The 22,339-nt window shown below is 57.7% G+C and overlaps 1 protein-coding gene across 1 annotated transcript in view; it reads left to right on the top strand.

Annotated features, from left to right (window-relative positions):
* The window catches only part of LOC147086696 (serine/threonine-protein kinase WNK3-like), a 173,696-nt gene that overhangs the window by 101,404 nt on the left and 49,953 nt on the right, over positions 1 to 22,339 (top strand). The window contains 8 exon segments of the mRNA XM_085978844.1: positions 1,373 to 1,592; positions 2,420 to 2,714; positions 3,743 to 3,942; positions 7,266 to 8,612; positions 8,615 to 9,289; positions 15,170 to 15,234; positions 16,127 to 16,277; positions 21,537 to 21,653. Coding sequence (XP_085834970.1) covers positions 1,373 to 1,592; positions 2,420 to 2,714; positions 3,743 to 3,942; positions 7,266 to 8,612; positions 8,615 to 9,289; positions 15,170 to 15,234; positions 16,127 to 16,277; positions 21,537 to 21,653 — 3,070 coding nt within the window.

The raw sequence follows: 22,339 nt of genomic DNA, 5'->3' as shown, positions 1-22,339 counted from the left end.
AGTCAGAGCAGCTGCTTAATGAGCTTGCCAAAATTCCGCCGGCAAATTAATCGTTGTGGCATTGCCCATGAGTATAGGCATCGGGTGAAATGGGGTTCGAGAGCAGGGCGGGGATAATCGGACCAGGGCACGCACAGACAGAATTCCCTCCCCATTTTACATAGAATGCACAGCACAGAAACAGGCTGTCTGGCCCGACAGCTCCGTGCCAGTGTTTCTGCTCCACTCGAGCCTCCTCCCGCCCCCTCTTCATCTCACCCCATCGCCATATCCCTCTATTCCTTTCTCCCTCGTGTGTTTATCCAGCTTCCCCTTAAATGCATCGATACTATTCGCCTCGACCACTCCCTGTGGTAGCAAGTTCCACATTCTCCCCACTCTCTGGGTAAAGAAATTTCTCCTGAATTCCCGATTGGATTTATTAGTGACTCTCTTATATTGATGGCCCCTAGTTCTGGTCCCCTCCCCACAAGTGGAAACATCGTCTCTAGGTCTACCCTATCGAACCCCCTTTCATAATTCTGTCTCTGTCCTGTGCTATTCGCCTCGACCACCCCCTGTGGCAGCCAGTTCCACATTCTCGCCACTTCGCGGACATGCACCCTGACATGAATCAGTCATTCATGAAAGAAAGACTTATGAAATAATACTGAGCGGCCTGCGGGTGGCGCTGTCCAGGGAGAGTATAAATACTCGGGCACGGGCCCAGCTTGCGCAGGACATTCTTAACAGGAACTAGTGAAGGACACAACTAGACCTCCGTGTTGTAAAACAGTTGATTAAAGCCTTGTTTAACGCTTAGACCCAAGTGCCCAGTAGCTTTCTTACGTCCGGGACATTGGGCAGCACCCATTCTAAACGTTGCGGACATTGTCATTTAGAATCGGAACTAGTTGGTGGGAATTGCGCGCGGATGTGAGATTTTTAATACAGAGATGGGCGGTCGCGTGCCAATTGGAAATTAAGTTGCACTTGTCAAGGCAAAGGAGGCGGAGCGTGAGCCAATTTGTGCAGCACCTCAATAAAAGAGAAAACCGAAGCAGGCAAAACCCACCAAATATTGGCGCTCGCCCGCACTGCGGATTTGTGCAAGCCTACCTCGGCTTAATCCCCGTACCCGTCTGCACACGCACTGACATGAATCAGTCATTCATGAAAGACTTATGAAACAATACTGGGCGGCCTGTGGGTGGTGCTGTCCAGGGAGAGTATAAATACTCGGGCACGGGCCCAGCTTGCGCAGGACATTCTTTACAGGAACTAGTGAAGGACACAACTAGACCTCCATGTTGTAAAACAGTTGATTAAAGCTTTGTTTAACGCTTAGACCAAGTGCCTAGTAGTTTTCTTACGTCTCACACACACTCTACAGGCTTGCAATAAAGGACCTGCTGAGCTACGCGTTCTTCGCAGAGGACACCGGCCTGCGGATTGAGCTGGCCAAGGAGGACAGCGGGCAGAACGCCTCGCTGGCTCTGCGCATCTGGGTGGAAGACCCCAAGAAGCTGAAAGGCAAGCACAAGGACAACGAGGCCATCGAGTTCAGCTTCGACCTGGAGCACGACACCCCCGAAGAAGTGGCGCAGGAAATGGCAAGTGTTTGAATTGCCCCTCCCACACCCCCCACCCCCAGTGCGTATCCGCAGATGTCGGAGCCCGTTAGTCAGCAGGCCGTGGGTTTGTGTGCCGCACTCCAGGGCTTTGGGCTTGTAATCTGGGCTGACACTCCCCTCGTCGCTGCATTATCAGATGACGACTGTGCAGAAGTTAAACCTCTGGCCCTATTGGTTCAGGTTGATAAGGACGGGGAGTGCCCCAGGCCAGTGTTCCTTCCTCTGCCGCAGCCGCCAGAAGCAGATCAATTGGTTGTCCCTCTCCTGACTGTTGGTGTGCGCGGAACAGGCTCATTAATAAGTCACTCCAAAGTAACACAGCGCTCGAGACAGCCAGTCGCTCCTTCCTTTCGGGGCGAGTTGTTCAGCTGGCTCAGTGGGGAAATGCAACGTGGAGCAGAGCGGGACTGAACGCTCCTGCAACAGTGTTAGCTGGAATAGGGAGGGTGGGGGCAAGAATTGGCCACGGCATCCCCAGGCCATTGACGGCTGTCGAGCACCCACTGCTTGGAAGTGGGTGGGGCGCGGTCATTGGGCGGGGACAGCTTTGGTCTCATCTGCAACGCCCCCCCCCCCCCCCCCGCGGTCGACCACCCGGCTCGGCTCCCACAGGAAGGATGGTCACAGAGGGAGAGAGGTACCAGTCCCGAAACAACTGTACCCCCAGCAAAAGTAAGGAGGGGATGGAGGGAGAGGCAGGGGCTGGGAAGAGACCGAACTGTTGGGGGGTGGGGGCGGGGGTTGTAAAATATGCCGTCCAATTCGTCCTTGTCATTTTAATTTTAAAATCTTGCGCGCGGCTCCAGGTTAAATCTGGATTTTTCCATGAGAACGACTCCAAGCTGGTGTCCAAGTCCATCCGCGACCGGGTGTCCTTCATCAAGAGGAAGAGGCAGCGGACCCAGCAGATGCGCGAGATGGAGGAGCGCCGCGAGCAGGAGGAGCAGGAGAAGCTCCGCTCCCAGATGGAGCAGATGCAGCCCCAGACCGCCGTGGCGTCTCTGCCCACCACGGGCTGGCAGCAGACCCTAGCGGAGTGCGAGGATCCGGAGGTCGACCAGCATGTCCTGCAGAATAAGTTCCTCATGAGCGCCGTTTCATGTAGGTTTTTTTCAACTCTCATCTTCCTCCCCCTCCCCTCCCATTCGATACGATCCTCACGCCTCCGATTCATTCCCCTCTTATTCGATCCCCTCCCCTCGATTCATTTCCTTCCCCTCCGATTCATTCCCCCTCCCATTCGACCCCCTCCTGTCCGAATCATTCCCCTCGCATTCGATACGATCCCCTCCCCTCCCCTCGATAAATTCATCCCCCTCTAACTCACTGACCGCTGGGAAAGTTTTGCCCAATTTACCTTCTCAAAACGGCTCATGGTTTTAACGCTGACTCCTGCTCCTATTTCTCATGTTAGAATCGTAGAAATTCACGGCACAGAAGGAGGCCATTCGGCCCCTCGTGTCCGTGCCGGCCGACAAAGAGCTCTCCAGCCTAATCCCACTGTCCAGCTCTCGGTCCGTAGCCCTGTGGGTTACGGCGCTTCGAGTGCGTATCCAAGTACTTTTTAAATGTGATGAGGGTTTCTGCCTCGACCACCCTTTCAGGCAGTGAGTTCCAGACCCCCACCACCCTCTGGGTGAAGAAAGTTCTCCTCAACTCCCCTCTAATCCTTCTCCCAATGACTTTAAATCTCTGCCCCCCCCTGGTTACTGACCTCTCTGCTCAGGGAAATAGGTCCTTCCTATCCACTCTATCCAGGACCCCCTCATCATTTTATACACCTCGATTAAATCTCCCCTCAGCCTCCTCTGTTCCAGAGAAAACAACCCCAGCCTCTCCGATCTTTCCTCATCGCTAAAATTCTCCAGTCCTGGCAACATCCTCATAAATCTCCTCTCCAGTGCGATCACATACTTCCCGTAATGTGGTGACCAGAATATGTTCCTGCTCTGCAGGAAAGGGCCCCAGCTTCTCTCGATAAACAAAATCCTTTCACCCCCGCTGTCGACCCGGACGGATGTTCGCACAAGTGTTGCCGCTAATTTTCAGCCGACTCCTGTGGGCGAATTGTGGCAGCGAGGCTGCAAAGTACTTGCTAACGGCTGCTCTCTCTCCCTCTTCCCCCCCAGTCGACAGCGTCTCTGACAACAGCCTGGGTTCTGTCGTCTGTTCCGACTCCCAGGGCGGCGTGGGTTACACCGTCCTCTCCGAGCAGACCGTGGGCATGCAGCACGTCTCGTCGGGCTCCAGTGTGGAGTCTCACCACCTGTCCGTGGGTCTTCAGCAGCAGCAGCAGCAGGGTGTGGGCGGCTATCCACAGTCCGTCGGGGTAAGGCTGCACCAACGTTAGCCGCGTGTTGGAAAGAAAGACTCGCGTTTCTCCGGCGCCGTTCGCCACCGCAGGACGTCTCAAAACTCTCTGCAGCCAATGAAGTGCTTTTTGAAGTGTAGTCACTTGTAATGTAGGAAACGCGGCAGCCAATTTGCACACAGCAAGCTCTCACAAACAGCAGTGTGATAATGATCAGATCGTCTGTTTTAGTGATGTTGGTGGAAGGATAAATATTGGCCCCAGGACACTGGGGAGAACTCCCCTGCTCTTCTACAAAATAGTGCTATGGGATCTTTTATGTCCCTCTGAGAGGGCAGACGGGGCCTTGGTTTAACGTCTCATCCAAAAGACGGCACCTCCGACAGTGCGGCGCTCCCTCAGCACCGCCTCTCCGACAGTGCGGCGCTCCCTCAGCACCGCCCCTCCGACAGTGCGGCGCTCCCTCAGTACCGCCCCTCCGACAGTGCGGCGCTCCCTCAGTACCGCCCCTCCGACAGTGCGGCGCTCCCTCAGTACCGCCCCTCCGACAGTGCGGCTCTCCCTCAGTACCGCCCCTCCGACAGTGCGGCTCTCCCTCAGTACCGCCCCTCCGACAGTGCGGCTCGCCCTCAGTACTGCCCCTCCGACAGTGCGGCTCGCCCTCAGTACTGCCCCTCCGACAGAGCGACGCTCCCTCAGTACCGCCCCTCCGACAGTTCGGCGCTCCCTCAGTACCGCCCCTCCGACAGTGCGGCGCTCCCTCAGTACCGCCCCTCCGACAGTGCGGCGCTCCCTCAGTACCGCCCCTCCGACAGTGCGGCGCTCCCTCAGTACCGCCCCTCCGACAGTGCGGCGCTCCCTCAGTACCGCCCCTCCGACAGTGCGGCGCTCCCTCAGTACCGCCCCTCCGACAGTGCGGCGCTCCCTCAGTACCGCCCCTCCGACAGTGCGGCGCTCCCTCAGTACCGCCCCTCCGACAGTGCGGCCCTCCCTCAGTACCGCCCCTCCGACAGTGCGGCGCTCCCTCAGTACCGCCCCTCCGACAGTGCGGCGCTCCCTCAGTACCGCCCCTCCGACAGTGCGGCCCTCCCTCAGTACCGCCCCTCCGACAGTGCGGCGCTCCCTCAGTACCGCCCCTCCGACAGTGCGGCGCTCCCTCAGTACCCGCCCCTCCGACAGTGCGGCTCGCCCTCAGTACCGCCCCTCCGACAGTGCGGCGCTCCCTAAGTACTGCACTGGAGTGTCGACCTAGATTTTGTGCTCGTGTCTCTGGAGTGGGACTTGAACCCACAACCTCCTGACTGAGGTGAGAGTGAGACCCACTGAGCCACAGCTGACGCTGTTTTAAAATGTTTAAGTTCAGTATGAGACTGGGGAAGAGAAGGGAAAATACAAACCAAGCACATTCTGGACTGATGCTCTTTAATGTACCATGACCTCCTTCCAGCTCACCGTTTTCTTTCTTGACTCCCAATGATATGATTTAAGAGCAGCATATTGTACTTGGACCCAAGATGATTAAAAAGAAGTGCTGGGGTAGATGGAGAGAAGCTTATTCTCCCTGGTGGGAGGGGCGGGGGGTGGGGGTGAAAAAGAGTCCAGAACCTTAAAATTAGAACTAGGGTGATGTCAGGAAGCACTTCTTCACACTAAGGCTAGTGGAAATCTGGAACTCTCTCCCCCAAAGAGCTGTCGAGGCCGGGGGTCAATTGAAAATTTCAAGACTGAGATTGATAGATTTTTGTTGGGCGAGAGTATCAAGGGTTACGGAACTAAGGCGGGTGGATGGAGTTAAGATGCGGATCAGCAATTGAATGGCGGAGCAGGCTCGAGGGGCTGAACGGCCTCCTCCTGTTCCTAATGTAACAGGCCCGAGGGGGCTGAATGGCCTCCTCCTGTTCCTAATGTAACAGGCTCGAGGGGGCTGAACGGCCTCCTCCTGTTCCTAATGTAACAGGCTCGAGGGGGCTGAATGGCCTCCTCCTGTTCCTAATGTAACAGGCTCGAGGGGCTGAACGGCCTCCTCCTGTTCCTAATGTAACAGGCTCGAGGGGGCTTAACGGCCTCCTCCTGTTCCTAATGTAACAGGCCCGAGGGGGCTGAACGGCCTCCTCCTGTTCCTAATGTAACAGGCTCGAGGGGGCTGAACGGCCTCCTCCTGTTCCTAATGTAACAGGCTCGAGAGGGGCTTAACGGCCCCCTCCTGTTCCTAATGTAACAGGCTCGAGGGGGCTGAATGGCCTCCTCCTGTTCCTAATGTAACAGGCTCGAGGGGCTGAATGGCCTCCTCCTGTTCCTAATGTAACAGGCTCGAGGGGGCTGAATGGCCTCCTCCTGTTCCTAATGTAACAGGCTCGAGGGGGCTGAACGGCCTCTTCCTGTTCCTAATGTAACAGGCTCGAGGGGGCTGAATGGCCTCCTCCTGTTCCTAATGTAACAGGCTCGAGGGGGCTGAACGGCCTCTTCCTGTTCCTAATGTAACAGGCTCGAGGGGGCTGAATGGCCTCCTCCTGTTCCTAATGTAACAGGCTCGAGGGGGCTGAATGGCCTCCTCCTGTTCCTAATGTAACAGGCTCGAGGGGGCTGAACGGCCTCTTCCTGTTCCTAATGTAACAGGCTCGAGGGGGCTGAATGGCCTCCTCCTGTTCCTAATGTAACAGGCTCGAGGGGGCTGAATGGCCTCCTCCTGTTCCTAATGTAACAGGCTCGAGGGGGCTGAACGGCCTCCTCCTGTTCCTAATGTAACAGGCTCGAGAGGGGCTTAACGGCCTCCTCCTGTTCCTAATGTAACAGGCTCGAGGGGCTGAATGGCCTCCCCCTGTTCCTAATGTAACAGGCTCGAGGGGCTGAATGGCCTCCTCCTGTTCCTAATGTAACAGGCTCGAGGGGGCTGAATGGCCTCCTCCTGTTCCTAATGTAACAGGCTCGAGGGGGCTGAACGGCCTCTTCCTGTTCCTAATGTAACAGGCTCGAGGGGGCTGAATGGCCTCCTCCTGTTCCTAATGTAACAGGCTCGAGGGGGCTGAACGGCCTCTTCCTGTTCCTAATGTAACAGGCTCGAGGGGGCTGAATGGCCTCCTCCTGTTCCTAATGTAACAGGCTCGAGGGGCTGAACGGCCTCCTCCTGTTCCTAATGTAACGGGCTCGACAGGGGCTGAATGGCCTCCTCCTGTTCCTAATGTAACAGGCTCGAGGGGCTGAATGGCCTCCTGTTCCTATGTTGGATTTGTGGCAGTGCAGGTAGACTTGTCGCCCGATAGGAGTCGGTGTTGAGTGTGCAAATTAATTTCAGTTGCTGTGAGTTAAAATGATAAGCTGCCTTTTTTCCCTTATTTTAATAGAGCTCCAATGGACAACCGTCCGGCCTCCATCATCACGGCAGCGACGTGCATCTTCCCGTGCAGTCCTCTCAGACCCTCCCTGTCATCTCCCAGTACAATCCCACCGGATTAGGGGCTTCCCCCTCTGCCTCTGTAATGGCCCTGCCGTCGCAGTCGTTGCCGGCCGTCTCGCCGCAGGCTCGGGTGTCCGCGATCCCGCCCGCAAACGTAGCGACGGACCCCGGCCCGCAGTCGGCGAATCTCTCCTCCGCCGGCGTCCAACTCCACCATCAGATGCCCGCACTGCAGCAGCAGCAGCAGACTTCTCTGCAGGACGCGGTGCAGCAGCTGCACTCGCAAGTGGCCGCCCCTGCTCCGACGCAACTGCCGGTGCAGCAGCAGCCGGCGGCTCCCGTGCATCAGGCGCCGCAGCAACCGATGCACGTCCAGACTTCTGCGGAGCAGCCGGAGCAACAGCCGTGCCCAGGACAACAGCTGCTCTTCCAGGTGCCGCTCCACCCACCGATGTACGTGCAGACCCCAGTGCAGCAGCTCGCCGAGACCCTGATCCCGCCGCATCAGCTGGCTTTCCAGAACGTGGCCCCGCAGGAACAACAGCCGCAAGCGGCGCCTCCAACCCCGGCACAAATTCAACAGCCCCCGCAGTATCAGCAGGCGGCCCAGGCCCAGCCCCCGCTCTATCCGCAGACCCAGGCCCAGGCCCCGCAGTATCAGCAGCCCTCGCAGGCCCAGCAGTACTTCCAGCCCCCTCCGGCCCAGGCCCATCTTCAGGCCTATCCGCCCCCTCCGCAAGCCCAGAGGTTTCAGCATCCTGCTCAGGCCCAGTATCAGCAGGCACCTCAGGCCCTGCCGTACCAGCAGTATCAGCAGGCGCCTCCGTACCAGCAGGCCCAGCAGTATCAGCAGGTGGCCCAGGCCCAGTATCAGCAGGCGCCTCAGTACCAGCAGGCCCAGCAGCCAGCCCAGACCCAGCAGTATCAGCAGGCCCAGCCTCAGGCCCAGGCCCAGCAGTTTCAGCAGCAGCCGGCCCAGCCCCAGGCCCAGCAGTTTCAGCAGCCGGCCCAGGCCCAGCAGTTTCAGCAGCCGGCCCAGCCCCAGGCCCAGGCCCAGCAGTTTCAGCAGCCGGCCCAGGGCCAGCCCCAGGCCCAGCAGTTTCAGCAGCCGGCCCAGCCCCAGGCCCAGCAGTTTCAGCAGCCAGCCCAGCCCCAGGCCCAGCAGTTTCAGCAGCCGGCCCAGCCCCAGGCCCAGCAGTTTCAGCAGCCGGCCCAGGCCCAGGCCCAGCCGTTTCAGCAGCCGGCCCAGGCCCAGCAGTTTCAGCAGCCGGCCCAGCCCAGGCCCAGCAGTTTCAGCAGCCGGCCCAGGCCCAGCCGTTTCAGCAGCCGGCCCAACCCCAGGCCCAGCAGTTTCAGCAGCCGGCCCAGGCCCAGCAGTTTCAGCAGCACCAGGCCCAGGCCCTGCAGTACCAGCAGGCCCAGGTCCAGCAATATCAGCAGCCGGCCCAGGCTCCGGCTCAGGTCCAGGCCCAAGACCAGCAACTGCCTCTGCCTCATGCGCCGTATCAGCAGCCCCCGCAGGGTCACGGCCCCGGTCAGCACCTGCAGCAGGCCCAATATCAACAGGCCCAGGCGCCGCCTCCACAATATCAGCCGCTCCTTCAGCTCCAGAGCCAGGCTCCGCCAGACCAGTACCAGCTGGCCCCTCAGGCCCACGTGCAACCACAGCAGCAGCAGCAACCGGCGCAGCCCCCGGCGGCGAATCACCCGCAGGGCCAGCTTCTGCAACTAGCGCCGTTTCCCACTGCGCAGCTGGCTCCTGCACAGCAGCTCCACGCTCCACAGCAGGGACAGTTCCACCCGCCCGTGCAGCACCAGCAGCATCCCGCGTGCTCCCAGACTCACCTGCAGGTGCCGGCCACGGCGCAGCCGCCTCCAGCTCTTCAGATGCCGGTGCCGACGACGCAGTTCCCTGCGGTGCAGCAGGACAGCCCTGCCAAGCAGCAGGCGCAAGCGGACATTGAGACACAGGTATGCAGTGGCGATGGAATCGAGGTCAAATCTGGGAACCCCCCCCCCCCCACCACGGTGCAAAGAGTGACACAATGATCCAAAATTCTATAGACTCTGGAACAGTTCCCATGGATTGCAGGGTAGCTATGTTACCCCACTATTCAAAAAAGGTGGTAGAGAGAAAACGGGGAATTACACACCGGTTAGCCTGACATCGGTAGTGGGGAAAATGCTAGAGTCCATTGTAAAAGATGTAATAGCAGAGCACTTGGAAAACAGTGACAGGATCGGACATAGAAACATAGAAGATAGGAGCAGGAGTAGGCCATTCGGCCCCTCGAGCCTGCTCCGCCATTCAATGTGATCATGGCTGATCATCCAATTTCAGTACCCTGTCCCTGCTTTCTTCCCATATCCCTTGATCCCTTTAGCCTTAAGAAATATATCCAACTCCTTCTTGAATATATTTAATGAATTGGCCTCTACTGCCTTCTGCGGTAGAGAATTCCACAGGTTCACCACTCTCTGGGTGAAGAAATTCCTCCTCATCTCTGTCCTAAATGGCTTACCCCTTATCCTTAGACTGTGACCCCTCGTTCTGGACTCCCCGACCATCGGGAACATCCTTCCTGCATCTAGTTTGTCTAGTCCTGTTAGAATTTTATAAGTCAACATGGATTTACAAAAGATAATTTGTGCTTGACTAATCTACTGGAGTTTTTTGAGGATGTAACTGGTAGGATAGATAAGGGAGAACCAGTGGATGTGGTGTATTTGGACTTTTAGAAGGCTTTCGATAAGGTCCCGCATAAGAGATTAGCGTGTAAAGTTAAGGCACATGGGATTGGGGGCAAGGTACTGACTTGGATAGAGAACTGGTTGGCAGACAGGAAGCAAAGAGTTGGAATAAACGGGTCTTTTTCCGAGTGGCAGGCAGTGACTAGTGGGGTACCGCATGGATTGGTGCTAGGACCCCAGCTATTCACAATATATATAAATGATCTAGCCGAGGGAACTAGATGTAATATCTCCAAGTTTGCAGATGACACAAAGCTGGGTGGGCGTGTGTGCTGTGCGGAGGATGCCGAAAAACTCCAGTGTGATTTGGACAGGTTGGGTGATTGGGCAGATGCATGGCAGATGCAGTATAATGTGGATAAATGCGAGGTTATCCACTTTGGTGGCAAAAACAGGAAGGCAGATTATTATCTGAACGGCAATAGATTGGGAGAAGGGGAAGTGCAACGAGACCTGGGTGTCCTTGTGCACCAGTCGCTGAAGGTAAGCATGCAGGTGCAGCAGGTGGTTAAGAAGGCAAATGGTATGTTGGCCTTCGTAGCGAGAGGATTCGAGTACAGGAACAAGGATGTCTTGCTGCACTTGTACAGGGCCTTGGTGAGACCACACCTTGAGTATTGTGCGCAGTTTTGGTCGCCTTATCTGAGGAAGGATGTTCTTGCCATGGAGGGAGTGCAGCGAAGATTCACCAGACTGATACCTGGGATGGCAGGAATGACGTATAAGGAGAGATTGGGTCGATTAGGCTTATACTCGCTGGAGTTTGGAAGAATGAGAGGGGATCTCATTGAAACTTATAAAATTCTAACAGGACTAGACAGACTAGATGCAGGAAGGATGTTCCCGATGGTCGGGGAGTCCAGAACCAGGGGTCACAGTCTAAGGATAAGGGGTAAGCCATTGAGGACAGAGATGAGGAGGAATTTCTTCACCCAGAGAGTGGTGAACCTGTGGAATTCTCTACCACAGAAGGCAGTTGAGGCCAATTCATTAAATATATTCAAGAAGGAGTTGGATATATTTCTTAAGGCTAAAGGGATCAAGGGATATGGGGAGAAGGCAGGGACAGGGTACTGAATTTGGATGATCAGCCATGATCTCATTAAATGGCGGAGCAGGCTCGAGGGGCCGAATGGCCGACTCCTGCTCCTATCTTCGATGTTTCTATGAGAGAGGTAACGAGGCAGAGGGTGTTTGGGAGGGAGAGAGTACCAGAGACTCGCTCCGTTTTAGGGATCACACCCGGGACCATCCGGGTCAGTACGACTCCACCACAGCACCGGGGGACGGACGAGAGCGAGCACTTAATTAGGGTTCCCTCGGCTTTCTCGCGTGTCGTCGTAAATGCCACTCCTTCCACCTCTTCCCCTCCCCAAAGGAGAACCTTTAAGGTTCCAGCGGTTGTGGACAGGGTCGGTGAAAACCCGCAGAGTGTTTGGTTGAATTCTGCAGTGTCTCAGGGTGAGGACTGGGACAGTTTTCTGATGCTCACTTGGTATCCGTGATGGGATCTCTTGTGATCTCCAGATTTCTGTATTTTTCCGTATAAGTTGCCTTACTAACGCTGCATGAAAGAAAACCGTACTGTTATTTTAGAAAGGGGGTCCCCGGGTGGGTGTCGCTGTTTGCAGGGGGTCCCCGGGTGGGTGTCACTGATTGCAGGGGGTCCCCGGGTGGGTGTCACTGATTGCAGGGGGTCCCCGGGTGGGTGTCACTGATTGCAGGGGGTCCCCGGGTGGGTGTCGCTGATTGCAGGAGGTCCCCGGGTGGGTGTCGCTGTTTGCAGGGGGTCCCCGGGTGGGTGTCGCTGTTTGCAGGGGGCCCCCGGGTGGGTGTCGCTGTTTGCAGGGGGTCCCCAGGTGGGTGTCGCTGTTTGCAGGGGGTCCCTGGGTGGGTGTCGCTGTTTGCAGGGGGTCCCCAGGTGGGTGTCGCTGTTTGCAGGGGGTCCCCGGGTGGGTGTCGCTGATTGCAGGGGGTCCCCGGGTGGGTGTCGCTGTTTGCAGGGGGTCCCCGGGTGGGTGTCACTGATTGCAGGGGGTCCCCGGGTGGGTGTCACTGATTGCAGGGGGTCCCCGGGTGGGTGTCGCTGTTTGCAAGGGGTCCCCGGGTGGGTGTCACTGATTGCAGGGGGTCCCCGGGTGGGTGTCGCTGTTTGCAGGGGGTCCCCGGGTGGGTGTCACTGATTGCAGGGGGTCCCCAGGTGGGTGTCGCTGTTTGCAGGGGGTCCCCAGGTGGGTGTCGCTGTTTGCAGGGGGTCCCCGGATGGGTGTCGCTGATTGCAGGGGGTCCCCGGGTGGGTGTCACTGATTGCAGGGGGTCCCCGGGTGGGTGTCACTGATTGCAGGGGGTCCCCGGGTGGGTGTCGCTGTTTGCAAGGGGTCCCCGGGTGGGTGTCACTGATTGCAGGGGGTCCCCGGGTGGGTGTCGCTGTTTGCAGGGGGTCCCCGGGTGGGTGTCGCTGATTGCAGGGGGTCCCCGGGTGGGTGTCACTGATTGCAGGGGGTCCCCGGGTGGGTGTCACTGATTGCAGGGGGTCCCCGGGTGGGTGTCACTGATTGCAGGGGGTCCCCGGGTGGGTGTCGCTGATTGCAGGGGGTCCCCGGGTGGGTGTCGCTGTTTGCAGGGGGTCCCCGGGTGGGTGTCGCTGTTTGCAGGGGGTCCCCGGGTGGGTGTCGCTGTTTGCAGGGGGTCCCCAGGTGGGTGTCGCTGTTTGCAGGGGGTCCCTGGGTGGGTGTCGCTGTTTGCAGGGGGTCCCCGGGTGGGTGTCGCTGTTTGCAGGGGGTCCCCGGGTGGGTGTCGCTGATTGCAGGGGGTCCCCGGGTGGGTGTCACTGTTTGCAGGGAGTCCCCGGGTGGGTGTCACTGATTGCAGGGGGTCCCCGGGTGGGTGTCGCTGTTTGCAAGGGGTCCCCGGGTGGGTGTCACTGATTGCAGGGGGTCCCCGGGTGGGTGTCACTGATTGCAGGGGGTCCCCGGGTGGGTGTCACTGATTGCAGGGGGTCCCCGGGTGGGTGTCGCTGTTTGCAGGGGGTCCCCGGGTGGTTGTCGCTGATTGCAGGGGGTCCCCGGGTGGGTGTCACTGATTGCAGGGGGTCCCCAGGTGGGTGTCGCTGTTTGCAGGGGGTCCCCAGGTGGGTGTCGCTGTTTGCAGGGGGTCCCCGGGTGGGTGTCGCTGATTGCAGGGGGTCCCCGGGTGGGTGTCGCTGTTTGCAGGGGGTCCCCGGGTGGGTGTCACTGATTGCAGGGGGTCCCCGGGTGGGTGTCACTGATTGCAGGGGGTCCCCGGGTGGGTGTCGCTGTTTGCAAGGGGGTCCCCGGGTGGGTGTCACTGATTGCAGGGGGTCCCCGGGTGGGTGGCGCTGATTGCAGGGGGTCCCCGGGTGGGTGTCGCTGATTGCAGGGGGTCCCCGGGTGGGTGTCACTGATTGCAAGGGGTCCCCGGGTGGGTGTCACTGATTGCAGGGGGTCCCCAGGTGGGTGTCACTGATTGCAAGGGGTCCCCGGGTGGGTGTCACTGATTGCAGGGGGTCCCCAGGTGGGTGTCACTGATTGCAAGGGGTCCCCGGGTGGGTGTCACTGATTGCAGGGGGTCCCCGGGTGGGTGTCACTGATTGCAAGGGGTCCCCGGGTGGGTGTCACTGATTGCAGGGGGTCCCCGGGTGGGTGTCGCTGTTTGCAGGGGGTCCCCGGGTGGGTGCCGCTGATTGCAGGGGGTCCCCGGGTGGGTGTCACTGATTGCAAGGGGTCCCCGGGTGGGTGTCGCTGTTTGCAGGGGGTCCCCGGGTGGGTGTCGCTGATTGCAGGGGGTCCCCGGGTGGGTGTCGCTGTTTGCAGGGGGTCCCCGGGTGGGTGTCACTGATTGCAGGGGGTCCCCGGGTGGGTGTCACTGATTGCAGGGGGTCCCCGGGTGGGTGTCGCTGATTGCAGGGGGTCCCCGGGTGGGTGTCGCTGATTGCAGGGGGTCCCCGGGTGGGTGTCACTGATTGCAAGGGGTCCCCGGGTGGGTGTCACTGATTGCAGGGGGTCCCCAGGTGGGTGTCACTGATTGCAAGGGGTCCCCGGGTGGGTGTCACTGATTGCAAGGGGTCCCCGGGTGGGTGTCACTGATTGCAGGGGGTCCCCAGGTGGGTGTCACTGATTGCAAGGGGTCCCCGGGTGGGTGTCACTGATTGCAGGGGGTCCCCGGGTGGGTGTCACTGATTGCAAGGGGTCCCCGGGTGGGTGTCACTGATTGCAGGGGGTCCCCGGGTGGGTGTCGCTGTTTGCAGGGGGTCCCCGGGTGGGTGCCGCTGATTGCAGGGGGTCCCCGGGTGGGTGTCACTGATTGCAAGGGGTCCCCGGGTGGGTGTCGCTGTTTGCAGGGGGTCCCCGGGTGGGTGTCGCTGATTGCAGGGGGTCCCCGGGTGGGTGTCACTGATTGCAGGGGGTCCCCGGGTGGGTGTCACTGATTGCAGGGGGTCCCCGGGTGGGTGTCGCTGTTTGCAGGGGGTCCCCGGGTGGGTGCCGCTGATTGCAGGGGGTCCCCGGGTGGGTGTCACTGATTGCAAGGGGTCCCCGGGTGGGTGTCGCTGTTTGCAGGGGGTCCCCGGGTGGGTGTCGCTGATTGCAGGGGGTCCCCGGGTGGGTGTCACTGAATGCAAGGGGTCCCCGGGTGGGTGTCACTGATTGCAGGAGGTCCCCGGGTGGGTGTCGCTGTTTGCAGGGTGTTCCTGAACACACGTTGGAAAAACCTCCGACATAGACATTAATATCTAACAACTGGGGTTCGGATTTCCTTTTCTTGGATGTGTTTGCACACTTTCAAACAAACCTGTGTTCAACTTTTCGCACTTTGATCCATCTCCCTGCGCGCAGGGGGAGAGAGAGAGAGAGCGAGAGCGAGAATTACCTGACCCACCAGGGATAGATTGCAACATGCTGAAATAACGCCTCTCGTCACCTACCAATCCAGTGCCGCCCCAGATGAATTTCTAGGCCCGTGCTTTGTCTTCTCGCACTTATTGCTGTTACATTTCCAGCTTATTTCTTTCACTGAGGTTTAACTCTTCACTGTGCAACGTACGAATAATTCGTCTCTCTTATCTTTCCTGACCGTTTGCAGGCTACGTCCCACCATGCGACTCCTGAATCCCAGCGACCAACGAGCCAGATGCAAGATCCTCTTGGGTAGGAATGCTTTTAAAAACCAGTGGCGATGCAGCCCCCCCCGGGACCCCCTGTATGTTTCAGTGCGATTGTTCCTTCGTATCCAGGCTGTTGTGAAAATTAGAATTGGTGACAGAAGAACACAAGAATTAGGAGCAGGAGTCGGCCATTCGGCCCCTCGAGCCTGCTCCACCATTCAATAAGCTCAGGGCTGATCATCGACCTCAACTCCACTCTCCCGCCCGATCCCCATATCCCTCGATTCCCTTACTTCCCAAAAATCTCTCGATACTCAACGACTGAGCCTCCACAGCCCTCTGGGGCAGAGAATTCCAAAGATTCACCGCCCTCTGAGTGAAGAAATTCCTCCTCATCTCAGTCCTAAATGGCCGACCCCTTATCCTGAGACTGTGACCCCTGGTTCAAGACTCTCCAGCCAGGGGGGAAACAGCCTCTCAGCATCTACCCTGTCAAGCCTAAGAATTTTATACGTTTCAGTGAGAGATTCTTCTAAACTCTAGTGACCTGCTCTGGCAAACGGTTCTGAGACGTATTTAATCCCTCCCTCTGCCAACCATAGCAGCAGGCAAACTCTCATCGTGCTGCGCCGGTGCGGTTTTTATTAACCACCACAATCTCTAGTTAACCAGAAGATACACTCTTGTTAACTATTTAACTTAAATAAAACCTAACAACTTTAAAAAAAAAAAAAAAATTCATGCGACCAAATCCTCCATTATTTAGTCAGCTGAATTTAAATTGCCCAGCTGCCGAGGTGGGACTTGAACCCGCGTCTCTGGATCGCGAGTCCCGTAATGTAACCGCTATGCCACCGTTTCCCGCTGCTTGTTTTAGAGACTCGCGCTTAGACCAGTTTTTGTTGTTTTTCCCCCCCCCCCTCTCATTTCTTCAGCGCGGCTCCTGACGTGACGAAAGAGGCGGCCAACGGCAGCGACGTTGGGAACGGAAAGCCTGACAAGCCCCAGAAGTCCCAACCGAGGAGGTCGTCGTGCGCACGGGACCGGCCGGATAAGTCGACCAAGTTCCAGCTGACTGTCCTGCAGGTAATAATCGCGGGTTGCCTCATCCTGGTTACAAGCAAAGCAGGGATTTATTGCCGTTCGTACCCAGTCACAAAGAAAGACAGACTTGCATTTCTGCAGCACCTTTCACGGCCGATGAAGTCATTTTTTTGAAGTGCGGTCGCTGTTGCAAGGTAGGAAACGCAACAGCCTATTTGCGCACAGCAAGCTCCCACAAACAGCAATGTGATAATGACCAGATCTGATGATGATTGAGGGACAAATATTGGCCCCAGGACACCGGACACAACTCCCCTGCTCCTCTTCGAAATCTTTTATGTCCACCTGAGAGAGCAGACGGGGCCTCGGTTTAATGTCTCATCAGACAGGCGCGCTCTGAGTACTGCCCCTCCGACAGTGCGGCGCTCCCTCAGTACCACCCCTCTGACAGTGCGGCGCTCCCTCAGTACCGCCCCTCCGACAGTGCGGCGCTCCCTCAGTACCGCCCCTCCGACAGTGCGGCGCTCCCTCAGTACCGCCCCTCCGACAGTGCGGCGCTCCCTCAGTACCGCCCCTCCGACAGTGCGGCGCTCCCTCAGTACCGCCCCTCCGACAGTGCGGCGCTCCCTCAGTACCGCCCCTCCGACAGTGCGGCGCTCCCTCAGTACCGCCCCTCCGACAGTGCGGCGCTCCCTCAGTACCGCCCCTCCGACAGTGCGGCGCTCCCTCAGTACCGCCCCTCCGACAGTGCGGCGCTCCCTCAGTACCGCCCCTCCGACAGTGCGGCGCTCCCTCAGTACCGCCCCTCCGACAGTGCGGCGCTCCCTCAGTACCGCCCCTCCGACAGTGCGGCGCTCCCTCAGTACCGCCCCTCCGACAGTGCGGCGCTCCCTCAGTACCGCCCCTCCGACAGTGCGGCGCTCCCTCAGTACCGCACCTCCGACAGTGCGGCGCTCCCTCAGTACCGCCCCTCCGACAGTGCGGCGCTCCCTCAGTACCGCCCCTCCGACAGTGCGGCGCTCCCTCAGTACCGCCCCTCCGACAGTGCGGCGCTCCCTCAGTACCGCCCCTCCGACAGTGCGGCGCTCCCTCAGTACCGCCCCTCCGACAGTGCGGCGCTCCCTCAGTACCGCCCCTCCGACAGTGCGGCGCTCCCTCAGTACCGCCCCTCCGACAGTGCGGCGCTCCCTCAGTACCGCCCCTCCGACAGTGCGGCGCTCCCTCAGTACCGCCCCTCCGACAGTGCGGCGCTCCCTCAGTACCGCCCCTCCGACAGTGCGGCGCTCCCTCAGTACCGCCCCTCCGACAGTGCGGCGCTCCCTCAGTACCGCCCCTCCGACAGTGCGGCGCTCCCTCAGTACCGCCCCTCCGACAGTGCGGCGCTCCCTCAGTACCGCCCCTCCGACAGTGCGGCGCTCCCTCAGTACCGCCCCTCCTACAGTGCGGCGCTCCCTCAGTACCGCCCCTCCGACAGTGCGGCGCTCCCTCAGTACCGCCCCTCCGACAGTGCGGCGCTCCCTCAGTACCGCCCCTCCGACAGTGCGGCGCTCCCTCAGTACTGCACTGTTGGTGTCAGCCTAGATTTTTGTGCTCGAGTCTCTTGAGCGGGACTTGAACCCACAACCTTCTGACTCGGAGGCGAGGTTGCTACCCACTGAGCCACATCTGACACACAGGAACAGGAGGAGCCCCTCCAGCCTGCTACGCCATTCACCGAGATCACGGCTTCATTCCGTATCCTTTTATACTCTTGACCGGCAAAAAATCTTATCGATCTCCGTTTAAAAATGATTAATTGAGCTCGTATCCACTGAGATTTCCACTCTACTACCGCACTCCGCGTGAAGAAATGTTTCCCAACTTCTCTCTTGAAACGGCCTGGCTCTGATTTTAAGGTTCTGACCCCTTGTCCTTGACTTCCCCCAGCAGAGGAAATACTTTCTCTCCAGCTACCCCATCAATTCTTTTCAAAATCCAAAAAGCCTCAAACAAGTTATCCCTTAACCGTGGATATTCCAGGGACTGCAAGCCTAGTTTATGGGATAAATCCGGGGAGAAGTGCTGGCCATCGCTCGGCTCCTCCCCATCATAACAATTGGGCCTTTGACCGTGCAGGGAGTATCTCCGCCAGTCTTGGCCTGTTGGATTGCCAGAGCATTAGGTTGTCCAGCTCCACCCCGCCCAACCCCAGCCCTTTCGGTTCGCCCATCACCCCCTGTGCTCACTGACCAACATTGGCTCCCTGTCCAGCAAGGCCTCGATCTTAAAATTCTCCATCCTCGTCTTCAAATCCTGCAATGGCCTCGTCGCCCCCCCTCCCTATCTCTGTAACCTCCTCCAGCCCCGACAACCCTCCGAGATCTCTGTAACCTCCTCCAGCCCCTACAACCCTCCCTATCTCTGTAACCTCCTCCAGCCCTTACAACCCTCCCTATCTCTGTAACCTCCTCCAGCCCCTACAACCCTCCCTATCTCTGTAACCCCCTCCAGCCCTTACAACCCTCCCTATCTCTGTAACCTCCTCCAGCCCCTACAACCCTCCCTATCTCTGTAACCTCCTCCAGCCCCTACAACCCTCCCTATCTCTGTAACTTCCTCCAGCCCCTACACCCCTCCCTATCTCTGTAACCTCCTCCAGCCCCTACACCCCTCCCTATCTCTGTACCCTCCTCCAGCCCCTACAACCCTCCCTATCTCTGTAACCTCCTCCAGCCCCTACAACCCTCCCTATCTCTGTAACCTCCTCCAGCCCCTACACCCCTCTCTATCTCTGTAACCTCCTCCAGCCCCTACAACCCTCCCTATCTCTGTAACCTCCTCCAGCCCCTACAACCCTCCCTATCTCTGTAACCACCTCCAGCCCTACAACCCTCCCTATCTCTGTAACCTCCTCCAGCCCCTACAACCCTCCCTATCTCTGTAACCACCTCCAGCCCCTACAACCCTCCCTATCTCTGTAACCTCCTCCAGCCCCTACAACCCTCCCTATCTCTGTAACCTCCTCCAGCCCCTACACCCCTCTCTATCTCTGTAACCTCCTCCAGCCCCTACAACCCTCCCTATCTCTGTAACCTCCTCCAGCCCCTACAACCCTCCCTATCTCTGTAACCACCTCCAGCCCTACAACCCTCCCTATCTCTGTAACCTCCTCCAGCCCCTACAACCCTCCCTATCTCTGTAACCACCTCCAGCCCTACAACCCTCCCTATCTCTGTAACCTCCTCCAGCCCCCTACAACCCTCCGAGATCTCTGTAACCTCCTCCAGCCCCTACAACCCTCCGAGATCTCCGCACTCCTCCAATTCCAGCCTCTTGAGCATCCCCCCGATTTCCATCACTCCACCATTGGCGACCGCGCCAGGGCCCTAAGCTCTGGAATTCCCTCCCTAAACCTCTCCGCCTCTCTCTCCCCCTTTAAGACGCTCCTTAAAACTGACCTCTTTGACCCAAGCTTTTGGTCGCCTGTCCCTGATATCTCCTTATGTGGCTCGGTGTCTCAATGTTGTCTGATTTACGCTCCTGTGAAGCGCCTTGGGATGTTTTCCTACGTTAAAGGTGCTGGATAAATGCAAGTTGTTGTTGTTGAGGGGAATATAGACGGCGCCCACTGCTGACGTCGATACTTGAGCTGACCCGCTACAGGGGTGCGAGAGAGAACAGCCCCGCGTGGCAACCCCTGCTCGACCTGCCCTCGCTCCGGGAACGAGATCTCTGGCTTCTGCATTTTCCTGAGAGTCTCCAGAAGGACCTGGGGGGGGTGGGGATCCTGGGTTACACCCGGCGCTGTCCATCAAACCTCCGGAGAGCACTGGTCCGATGCCCTGTTTTGGAATCAGCAGGAGGTTTGCCTTGGCTGCAGTGTCGGGACCTGGCTCGGGTGATCCCTGTGCAACTTTGGATGAGGGAACTGACGTAAGAAAACTACTAGGCACTCGGTCTAAGCGTTAAACAAAGCTTTAATCAACTGTTTTACAACATGGAGGTCTAGTTGTGTCCTTCACTAGTTCCTGTTAATGAATGTTCTGCGCAAGCTGGGCCCGTGCCCGAGTATTTATACTCTCCCTGGACAGTGCCACCCGTAGGCCGCTCAGTATTGTTTCATAAGTCTTTCTTTCATGAATGACTGATTCATGTCAGGAACCAAATTTTAATATTTCCAAGTTTGCCGACGACACGAAACTGGGTGGGATTGTGAGTTGTGAGGAGGATGCAAAGAGGCTTCAAGGCGATTTAGACAAGTTGAGTGAGTGGGCAAATACGTGGCAGATGCAGTATAACGTGGATAAATGTGAAGTTATCCACTTCGGTAGGAAAAACAGAAAGGCAGAGTATTATTTAAATGGTGATAGATTGGGAAATGTTGATGTACAGAGGGACCTGGGTGTCCTTGTACACCAGTCACTGAAAGCAAACATGCAGGTGCAGCAAGCAGTTAGGAAGGCAAATGGTATGTTGGCCTTCATTGCAAGAGGATTTGAGTACAGGAGCAAGGATGTCTTACTACAGTTGTGCAGGGCCTTGGTGAGACCACACCTGGAGTACTGTGTGCAGTTTTGTTCTCCTTACCTAAGAAAGGATATACTTGCCATAGAGGGAGTGCAGCGAAGGATCACCAGACTGATTCCTGGGATGGCAGGACTGTCGTATGAGGAGAGACTGCGTCGACTAGGCCTGTATTCACTAGCGTTTAGAAGAATGAGAGGGGATCTCATTGAAACATATAAAATTCTGACAGGGCTAGACAGACTGGATGCAGGGAGGATGTTTCCCCTGGCTGGGGGGGTCTAGAACGAGGGGCCAGTCTCAGGACACGGGGTAGGACATTTAGGACTGAGATGAGGAGAAATTTCCTCACTCAGGGTGGTGAACCTGTGGAATTCTCTACCACAGAAGGCTGTGGAGGCTCAGTCGCTGAATATATTTAAGAAGGAGATAGATAGATTTCTAGACACAAAAGGCATCAAGGGGTATGGGGAGAGAGCGGGAATATGGTATTGAGATAGAGGATCAGCCATGATCATACTGAATGGCAGAGCAGGCTCGAAGGGCCAAATGGCCGACTCCTGCTCCTATTTTTCTATGTAACGTGCAGGGCACACGGTCGACCCCATTCCCTACAATGCCCCAAAATCTAGGGCTTGCTGTGTGAAGTAATGGGGGAGGGGGGGGGGCAGTGGTGGGGGTCAGACCAGTGCAAAATTAGTACAGGTGGAGGCTTTGAAGCCGTATCTCACACACACATGTGCGCGTGCGCACGTACGCCTGCAGTGTGTAACGACGACTTGCTGCCCCCTCTGACAGGTGTCGAATGTGGGCGACAACATGGTGGAGTGCCAGCTGGAGACACACAACAACAAAATGGTGACCTTCAAATTTGATGTGGATGGAGATGACCCAGAAGATATCGCTGTCTACATGGTGAGTACGTGCAGCGTCTGAACGTCCGATCGAAACCGAAAACGCTGCAGCTCCACAGCGGGTCGGCCACGGCCGGCAAGGTAGATCGGTGCTTCATTGGTGACTTTTTCTCCTTTCCCCTCTCTCCCTGTCTTTCTCTCTGTCTCTGTCTCTTTCTCTCCCTCTCTGTCTCTCTCTCTCTCTCTGTGTCTCTCTCTCTGTCTCTCTCTGTCTCTCTCTCTCTCTCTCTCTGTCCCTCTCTCTCTGTCTCTCTCTGTCTCTCTCTGTCTCTCTCTCTCTGTCTCTCTCTCTCTCTCTGTCTCTCTCTCTGTCTCTCTCTCTGTCTCTCTCTCTCTCTCTGTCTCTCTCTCTCTCTCTGTGTCTCTCTCTCTGTCTCTCTCTCTGTCTCTCTCTCTCTCTGTCCCTCTCTCTCTGTCTCTCTCTGTCTCTCTCTGTCTCTCTCTCTCTGTCTCTCTCTCTCTCTGTCTCTCTGTCTCTGTCTCTCTCTCTCTCTCTGTCTCTCTCTCTCTCTCTCTCTCTCTCTCTCTCTCTCTGTCTCTCTCTCTCTCTGCCTCTCTCTCTCCCTCTCTCCCTCTCCTCAGTGTGGGGGGATCTCGGACGCCGAGGGGCTTGCTGCCACTCCATGCGGCAGTCCGAGGCTCCTCCTGCCCGTTTTGTGCCGGGGGCTAACTCGTTCCGTATTTTTA

Source organism: Somniosus microcephalus, unplaced genomic scaffold (genome assembly GCF_052327205.1).
Source record: "Somniosus microcephalus isolate GS21.2 unplaced genomic scaffold, FLI_Smic_1.0 unresolved_chr7, whole genome shotgun sequence".
NCBI classification, from domain to species: Eukaryota; Metazoa; Chordata; class Chondrichthyes; order Squaliformes; family Somniosidae; genus Somniosus; species Somniosus microcephalus.
The sequence above is the reverse complement of the archived record's forward strand: the minus strand, read 5'-3'. Positions and strand labels throughout refer to the sequence as shown.